The 9,642-nt window shown below is 45.1% G+C and overlaps 1 protein-coding gene across 4 annotated transcripts in view; it reads left to right on the forward strand.

The window, feature by feature from the left end:
- LOC118013994 (T-lymphocyte surface antigen Ly-9-like) overlaps positions 1–9,289 on the forward strand; it is a 27,620-nt gene extending 18,331 nt beyond the window's left edge. For 2 of the 4 annotated variants that reach the window (XM_035009956.1, XM_035009958.1), the window contains 5 exons: positions 942–1,043; positions 1,974–2,030; positions 5,090–5,397; positions 5,770–5,841; positions 8,772–9,289. In XM_035009956.1, coding sequence (XP_034865847.1) covers positions 942–1,043; positions 1,974–2,030; positions 5,090–5,397; positions 5,770–5,841; positions 8,772–8,873 — 641 coding nt within the window. In that variant the 3' untranslated portion in view covers positions 8,874–9,289. The remainder of the gene's footprint in view (positions 1–941; positions 1,044–1,973; positions 2,031–5,089; positions 5,398–5,769; positions 5,842–8,771) is intronic. The other 2 variants (XM_035009954.1, XM_035009955.1) reach the window with 1 other exon arrangement.
- Positions 9,290–9,642: the final 353 nt, after the last annotated feature.

Raw genomic sequence — 9,642 nt, forward strand, 5'->3', positions numbered from 1 at the left:
GCCTGGGTGGCTCAGTTGGTTAAGCGACTGCCTTCGGCTCAGGTCATGATCCTGGAGTCCCGGGATCGAGTCCCACATCGGGCTCCCTGCTCAGCGGGGAGTCTGTTTCTTCCTCTCCCGCTCCCCCCTCTTGTGCTCTTTCTCTCTCTCACTCTCTCTCTCAAATAAATAAATAAAATCTTTAAAAAAAAAAAAGAAGAAGAAGAAATTGATAGGTGAAGGAATGCAGACCACAAAGGAACACAGACTGTGAGTGGAAGCTAGAAAGAAAGCCCTAGTGGCTCTTACTAGATGCCAGGCACTATTATATCCTTGTGCATTTTAACACAATTAACTTCACAATAATCTTACACAGCAAATACTCTTACTATTCTCCATTACATAAAGACACTGAGACTCAAAAAGGATAAGGGACTTGCCCAAGGTCACACAGCAGAAGCATGACTGGAACCCTGAGTTCTGTGCTCTGTTCTGCTCTAGAAGGAAGTAGAAAAAAGGAAGGTTTACCTAGGGTGACAATGCTAGGTCAGGCTGGCAGACGGACTTAGAGCCCTATTAAGTGGAGTCTTGACTCTGTCTCGAGCCTAGAACTGCCCTTACACTATTTACAGAGAGGAGCAGTGTAGTGTGATGGATAAGGGTATCCTAGGATCAGGCAGCCTGCATTCAAATCCTGTTCAGGTATTTAAGACTCTGGACACTGAGCAAGGCATAAATTTCTCTACCTCAGGACAGTGTCTGCCTTAAGTACTGCTATACCTTCTAGCCCAGAACAATGCCTGCTCAATAAATAGTTGTAGAATGAATGAATGAAAAGGCATATTTTCTGCAATAACATGAGATTTTAAGAGGCAGGTAGGATGGCCATTATGCTTTGTCCATTGTTTGTTCCAATCTCCTTGTCATTATTTATATTAATATCATTCATTTCCTCTTCATAGCGCCTGAGAGAAACACAGAGCTTTACATTGGGCTCTCCTTGATGGCCTCCATCCTGTGCTTTGGGATCTTCATCTGGTGCATTTGGAAGCGAAAAAGACCGTGTGGGTTTCTGAGATCATTGGTACCTGCCAGCACTAGACCATATCCCTGGGACCTCTGGAGACTTGTCTGCCCTCTCATGATCCCCTCTTACCCCCACTCTCCCAAAAGTTCATTTCTTCTCAGAGTGATGGGGGGAAGGGCTGTTAGTTGGGACTCTAAATTTAGTTACAAATCCTTGAAACCTGACTCAAACTACCTTTAAAAGGGGGGGAGGGTGCAGGAGGTGTGATTTATTATTTTGAGACTCACATAATCAATCTGTGGGAAAGACAGGGAAGGAGCTGACCTTAGGGACAAATGTTACCAGAGTCTCAAAAATCACCAGAGCCCTCCATCTCTCACCTTTACTTTTCTCTTTGAGCTGAGGGGCAGGGTGGGGGTGGGGTGTGCCACAACCCAGCAATTGGTAGCTCCAGACTCACACCTACTAAGATATGCCACCAGGAAGAGAAAAAAGATGTTTCCCTCCAACTCGAAATATCTCTGATTGGCGCAGCCTTGGGTCATGTGGCCATTGCTTGGCCCAATCTCTGTGGCCAATGGGATTAGCTATTATGATTGGCAGCTCCCTCAGAATTTCCTATTGCAGGGGAAATGGAATAGTTCCCAGAAAGAGCATATTGGTTAGAACACATAGGATCCCTAGAACAATTCCTGCAAGACAGCAAACAAATCTGATGATTGGCTACCAGAGAGGGGACAGAGGGATGGCAGGAGGCTCCAGGGCCCTCTCCTCATTTGAAGATGACCTTAGGACTCTGGTCACCCTGTCCCATGGGTCCCTAGTCACATCAGGGTTCACCTCCTCCCTAGAGCCTTTTTCTTGTCTTTGTCCCTGGAAATCTCTCCCTGTCTCCTTTGACACTCAGAATCAGACGCCGCTGTCCTCACAGACCTATTGATGAACCTTCTGTACCTTGGTTTGTCAGGTTCAGACCCAGCCTCCAGCTCCAGCCACGCTGAAACCCCAACAGACGCACCAGGTAATATCACCCATGATACAGGCTGTGGGGTCCCTGGGTCAGATGGAAGCTCCAAAGCCTGGCTGTTTATTTGGTGTGATCTGCCAACCGGCAACATGAGCACCACCCAGGAGCTTGTTAGAAATGCAAATCTTGGGCACCACCCCAGATACTGAGCTCTAGCCTGCATCTTAAGGTGAATCATAAGCTTGTTAAAGTTGAAGAAGTACTGTGGTTTGGAGAAGGAAGGTGGTCTGGGGAACAGAAACCACAACCAGGAAGGACTCAGGAAAGATGGTAATCAGAGCTAGGGGAGGCAGCCTGTCCTCTGGGGTCTCTAAGGTTCCTCGGGCATTATCATCACTTAAATGTGGCCTCCGGTGAGGATGGAGTTATTTTCCTCACTCCAAGAATGGAGGAACAAAGGCCAGATAGAATGATAGAAACTGTGGTAGGAGCAAAACTAAAACCTAATTAAAATTAAAACCCATGAGACTGTCTAGGACACCTATTACCCAAGAACATCACTGAGGCAGTAGTTTTCCAACTTTTAAAAAAGCTAAGGAATAAAAAAAAAAAAAAGCTAAGGAATGCTTTCTTCAAACAAAATACTGTGCAACACCCCAATAGCGCAAAGTGTGCAAAAGTGGAACTGTCCTGATGGGTATTGGAGCTGTGAGCTGAGATGCCTGCATCTTACCACCCCCCTTTCCCATCGCTCCGTCCTCAATTACCACCCTGAACTCTAAGCTCTGGAGTTCTAAGGAATTCCCAAACTCCACCCACTGGGACAACCCTGCTATAAAAAAACCCAGGTAACCTCTCATGGAGGAGATCCCTCAAAGAGATGGAACAGAAGGAGTGATGGGTGGGATGGGTGGGATGCCAGCGGCTCAAGTAATCCAACAGTGCAGACTTTTCAGATGGGAAAATGTAATCAAGAGAAAGGGACCAAGAAGTGGGAATGAGGCTAAGTGTGGAGCTTCCCATCAGCTCCCTCCTCACAGCTGGGGGGCAGACCCTGGTCTCCCCCAGCCTGTGCCCTTGTTCCTTGGTGCTCTGGGCACAGGAGTAAGGAAGTAGGGACACCACTGTCACCTCTGCTCTTCCTCCTTCCCCAGCACCTTTCCTCAGCTCCCAAGGTCTGCTTCTTTAACCTCCCCAGCATCTCTCCAATGTCTCCTCTTCTCTAGATCTTCTGTCACTGCCAAGGTTCGTCATGTCACAATTCTTTTGTTTATTGAATAGGGTTTTTATATTGAAAAGTCATATATTCACATAGTATACAGTTTAATCTCCTTCCCAATCCCAATCTCCTGGTACCCCCAAAAGGCCTTCATAATTAAGATGCATTTCAAAATCCTTTAGGGGTCTTTAATGCATTTATGGGCACTAAATATATTTGAGCATGTGTGTGTGTTTGTGTGTGTGTGTGTGTGTAGGTACCTTTCCTTTAATTACACATATGGGAGCAAACTATAACATTTTCTTGAACCTTGCTTTTTTAACTTAAGAGAATATCCTAGTAATAGTAACATATGTAAGACTGACTCCCATTTATTCCATCCTACAGATGTGCCTTAATTTATTTAACTAGTCCTCATTAACAGACATTCCCATTCCTTGTTAATTCTTCTCTAAAATAGTATACCAGTTTCCTAACTGGCCATTCCTTCCCCAGGGTTTCTCTCTTCTATCCCTTCTGCTCATCACTTTGCCAAGTCAACACTGACTGCTCTAAAGCCATCAATGGCTCCTCATGGCCTTTGTCTGTTACTCAAAAGGCAATAAAACCTAGGGCCCAAGTGTATGTGTTCTGAGGTCAGATAGTCCTGTATTTGAATCTCAATTCTGCTCATTAGTGATCTTGGGCAATTCAATCTCTATGCATCAGTTTCCTTACCTTGTAAAATATGTGCGCCCAATTCTTAGAGTTGCTGTGAGTACTGAGTGGGTCAGTGCCAACAGTGTGAACTCAATAGGTGGTAATTACTGTTATATTCTCATTCAGTATTTAACCAGACCATGCTTTACCTACTTTTTTCCTATGCAAATCCCATAGGGAGCAGTTTTGAGTATTAGTTAAGAACAACAGGAAAAAAAAAAAAAGAACATCAGGGACTAGGTTTCCAACATTCAAATCCCGACCCTACCACTTACTCAGGCAAATATTTACCCTTATGTGCTCCAGTTTCCTCATCTGCAAAATATATATATATATATATATAGTTTTTGTTTTATGTGGTTTCATGCAGATTGAATAAGTTTATTAGTGAAAAGTGTTTAGACTGCTGTCTGATACATACTAGGCACTTGGTAAGTGTGAGCCATTATTATTCTACACACAGAATGGGCTGCTTGCTGTGTCCCCAAAGGCACCTAGACATGTACCTAGTGTGCCAACCAATTGTTCAATACAGACACCCATTCTGATTGTCCTACACCCAGTCCATTGCATCTGTTAAATATTTTGAATGCCATCTTTTCCCAAAAGAAAGGGTTTCACACCTGCCCTTAATCATGCTGCTTCTTCAACCAAGAATAGCCTGTCACTCATCAAAATCCCACCCCTCCATCAAGGTCCACCTCAATCCCATCACTTTCATGAGCTCTCCTCTGCTTCTTAACCAGAGACCATGTCCTCACATTTTCCTCACGCTTTTCATGTCACCCTCAGCAGAGCTGGGCTTGCATTCATTGATTTCTGTATGGATCTGACCCCCCACTAGACAGTGTCCTCCTTCAAGAGCAGGTCTAATGACCTTTGTGTTTTCCCAGAGTATACACCATGGCACTTAGGATGGCTTAGCCAACAGAGCCAGTTTGGCTCACTGAGCGTTGCTAAGTCCATCTCATGTCACACTCCATGAATGTTTACCAAGTGGAAATGAGTGAATGCTTGAAAGGAAGGAGGAAGGGAGAGTGGAATGGAGTCCCTGTGGGGAGACAGGAAAACAACCTCTCCTCCAGTTCTTTGGGCCTCACCTGGAGTAGAAGTCAGAGCAGGTTGGATCCTTGCACAAAACAAGAAGGAGGTGGGGGTTGGCACACTTTTTACCAAGCCCGCACGATGTGTTCAAAACTCACTGCTGACCACCCACTATGCAATATGCTCTCCCAAGGGTATCAGAAGCTGGACACTTTCCCTAAGACTGCCAAGCAAGAGCATAGCCCCACCTCCGAGAGCAGTGAAACAACGGAGAAGAACCAGGAGAGGACTGGCAGAGCCAAGGCTAGAAGACACCAGGAGCATGACTTGCTCACTCAGGAAAGCACTGGATCTGACTCATCATCTGAAGGGCAAGCAGAATATGATCTCGTCACTCCGGAAAGCAAGGTGCCTGCGTCTGTGGACAACACGGTGTATACGCAAGTGTTCCTCAACTTGCAGGTGAACTCTTTGGATCAGTACACCTTCCCTCCTCCTCTACTTCTAGGGTCATCCAATATCCTGGATGACTAGTCCTTCCAAACTGGGGCCAGAACCAGCAGCACATGGGCAGATAATTGTAGCTCTATCCATGTTTACCAAACCTTGGGGTCCCTTGGAATGAAAGAGCTAATCCTCAGCTCCCAAGCTTGGGCCATTGATGAGGGAGATGTGAGCAACCAGAAGCAAGGTCCCCACTGCACTAAGATAGCCACCACCCTCTGTGTGAAACCTAAACCCGGTGGGGTGTCCCCTCTCCCTATGGGCTGAAGGTGAAACTCTGGAAAGCTCTCATCTGGTGATTATGGATAGTCTGATGTTGGTCTGTTACAGGGAAAGACCCCAGTTCCTGAGCAGAAAGAAAGTTCAGCCACAATCTACAGCTGTGTACAGACATCTCAGAAGGTGAGAACAATTTTCTCTGTATCCCAAGGCTCCTAAAGCAAAGAACTATTACACAGACCATTTTAACTGAACGTCTTAGATCCCCATGGCAAAGGAGCTTAGGTTCTCTCCACTATGCATCCCCCGGACACACTCCATGGTCAACAGAGATGCTTAAACAAATATTTCTGATTCACATCTGTTTGGCCAAAGGCTGAACATTTCTAATTGATTTAATAATGTTTTATACTGATTATTAACACTGACCAGAATGAGAAGCTATAAACACAAATACTGTATGATCTATATATATTTCTAAATCTATTTCTAACCCTAATCTTAATCCACCTCAATGGCAATTTCCAAAAACAATTGGAAATTAGCCAATAGTCCAATGTCAAGATTTTTTGGAAAATGTGCTATTAACTACAACATACTGGTTTTATTGTGATGTTAAAAGATCCCTTAAAGGTAGAATTTACCATTAAATAATAATAATAATGACTAACTTTCACATCAAGTTCATAAAACATTGACAAACATATTCTCATGTGATCCCTAGAACACCTCTACAAATGTATTGTCATCCACATTTTCTAGCAAAAGAAGCTGAGATTTCACAGAAGCTAATTTTGCCTAACACAGACAGTAGTTGGACTTTCAGGATTAAAAACCAGAAAGAGGGGTGCCTGGGTGGCTCAGTCGGTTAAGCGTCTGCCTTTGGCTCAGGTCATGATCCCAGGATCCTGGGATCCAGCCCCGCATCAGGCTCCCTGCTCAGCTGGGAGCCTGCTTCTCCCTCTCTCTCTGTCCCTCCCTCTACTTGTGTTCTCTCTCTCTCTCCCTGTCAAATAAATAAATAAAATCTTTTAAAAATATAAAAATACGGGGCGCCTGGGTGGCTCAGTTGGTTAAGCATCTGCCTTTGGCTCAGATCATGATCTCAGAGTCCTGGGATTGAGCCCCCCTGTCGGGATCCCTGCTCAGTGGGGAATCTTCTTCTCCCTCCCCTTCTCCCTCTGCCCCTCCTGACCCAGCTCATGCTCTCTCTCTCTCAAATAAATAAAATCTTTAAATATATATGTGTGTGTGTGTGTGTATATATATATATATATATATATAAAATAAGAACCACAAAGAGTTTTAAAATAATCCTGAATAATCTTAACCAATTAACCTTGACCTGATTCTAGCTGCCGGCTCTGCTTTCACTTCCCTGAAAACATTGGGTCCATATATACTTTTGTTTTCAAATCTCTCCCAGAATTCCCTCCCTGTTTTTCCTCCTTGTTTTAACATGCTCAAACAAAATATTTTCAAAGATTTATTTACTTATTTTAGAGAGGGAGGGGCAGAGGGAGAGAGAGAATCTTAAGCAGACTCCCCGCTGAGTGCCGAGCCAGACGCAGAGCTCCGTTTCACCACCCTGAGATCATGACCGGAGCCGAAATCAAGAGTCAGATGCTTAACCGACTGAGCCACCCAGGCACCCCCAAACAAGATTTTTAAAAAAGAAAAACTCTCAAAGTTTTTCAGTTATACTACTTATCTGTGACTGATGAATCAATCAATAGATACTTATTGAACATCTTTTGTTTGCCCAGAACTAGGCTGAATGCTGTGGGGTTTTAGATATATCTAAGGCATTATCCTTAATCTTGAAGACTGTGGTCTTACCTGGCTTTCAGTGGAGGAGGAGTGGAGCCAATTCAATCACCTAGAAGGGAAATGAAAACGCTCTACATACTACTTGTTAGGTGTGCAGTTCCCAAGGGTTTTCCAGATATTGGAAGTGGGAGATACCACCGCACAGAGGTAGACAGGAAAGGCTTCATGAAAAAAATAATTTGGATTGCACCTTAAAAGATGGATAGAATTTGCTCAGTAAGCTTTTGTGCAGATATGCAGCCATCAACCGTCATCTACCTCATGTCCTGTCTTGTGAAATGTCGCCTATGCTGAGCCAATAAGATAATTCACCTGTGGCCTTGAGACCTCATCTGTACTTTTCACTATATTCCCAAAGCTGCTTTCTACTCCGACCTGGCCCTTTGTGTTTGGGCCAATACTGGTCAATCTTAAAGTCGTGGACATCAGTCCCTACTCTGAGTTTCAGAATGACTTTGAGTCACCTCTGGTCTGGTCAGTCCTGCATGGCTCCCACACCACCCCAAGGACTCCAGATCCCTGCAACCACCCTCATTCACAGTCTAAGTGGAAATGAATTGGAAATGAATGCATTTCTTCAGCCAAGGTCTTGACAGAATTTATCCCTTGCCTTCAGAATTTTTAGGACCACGAATCTTGATTCTGGGTCCCCTGAGGCTATCATTGCCCACTTGGTCAGGAAATTCTCAAACCTACTTCAGCCTTTATTTTCTGACATGTGTCTCTGCATGATATCTCAAAGGTTTATGCTGTTCCCGAGCTATTCCTGACACCCTGCCTCCCCTCCTCTCTGCATCAGCTCACATCTCACCTGCTCCTCAGGGCCTTCTGTGAACAAGGAGTCCTCAGAGCCCTGGGAACATGAAGGCCTACAAGTCTGGACCATTACTTTGATGCATAATCTCTACCACCTGGAATATCTTTCTACAGATATTTGTCTTGCTTCTCCAGCCAGGACAGAGACTGAGCTCATTAGACAGTAGCTTCTTGAGAGCAAGGCCTTTTATTGCCATTTTTGTATTCCCTCAACCTGCTGCACTAAATCACCCTCTATCTCCCTTACAGAGAGCCTAGCCAACTTTCCAGCAGGAGGTTCTGCATAAATGCCTGCCATCAGCTTGATGGATTGTTCCATCCCTAGGCCAGTCCATATGACCTGACTACCTACAGCATGGACCAGTCTTAGCCTGGCCTGACCTCCCTCTCTCACCAGCACAGGGCCAAGGAAACCAGGGCCTCCCAGACTTTATTAACCATATGCTTGTGTGTCTTTTGGCTCACAGGTGATGTCACCACCACAACAGGATGATCTTGAGTCTCCTGAAAGCCCTACCTATGAAAATTTCAGCTGCAGAGAAAAGCAGCTGCTGCCTCTCTCCCTGTAGTTGGAGAGTCTGCTGGACGGTGTAGGGCCTGCGCTTTTACAGACAGAAGCACTTCAGAATTGTCTTCAGTGTCTCAAAGATGCATGGGTTTCCCCCTCCCGCTTCCTTCCACCCCTGTGACTACCCAAGCCCATTAATAGATCAGACACAGGCTCCTTCTTGGAGTCCCCAGCCTTCAAGCTGTCCCTGCTCTGTCCGTCTCCTTGTGTGCTCATACAGTTTCCCCTCTCAGCTCAGATGCACCACCTCAGAGCTCAGCCAAGACTGGTCCAGTGTTGTTGAAAGGACTCTGGACCTTCACACCATCTTCTAAAGAGGGGCTAAAATGAATCCAATGGATATTCTCACACATGGACGCAAAGACCTATGTAAATCGTGTCCACTGTAGTATCTTTTAAATAAAAGGACAGAAATAACCTAAATGTCCATTTAGTAGGAATGTGGTTAAATGTGTGATAGTGTACCCATGTGACAACAAGCCCTGCCACTTCTGTAAAGAAAGGAAAGACTAGGGGCGCCTGAGTGGCTCAGTGGTCAAGCGTCTCCCTTTGGCTTGGGTGGTGATCCCAGGGGCCTACTTCTTCCTCTCCCTCTGCCATTCCCCCTGCTTGCACTCTCTCTCTCTGTCAAATAAACAAATTAAATCTTATGGAAGGAAGGGAGGAAGGGGGGGGAGGGAGGGAGGGGGGAGGAAAGAAAGAGAGAGAGAGAGAGAGAAAGAAAAAGAAAGAAAGAAAGAAAGAAAGAAAGAAAGAAAGAAAGAAAGAAA

The sequence above is a fragment of the Mirounga leonina genome, unplaced genomic scaffold (genome assembly GCF_011800145.1).
Source record: "Mirounga leonina isolate KUSES-001 unplaced genomic scaffold, KU_Mleo_1.0 Mir_154, whole genome shotgun sequence".
Taxonomy (NCBI): domain Eukaryota; kingdom Metazoa; phylum Chordata; class Mammalia; order Carnivora; family Phocidae; genus Mirounga; species Mirounga leonina.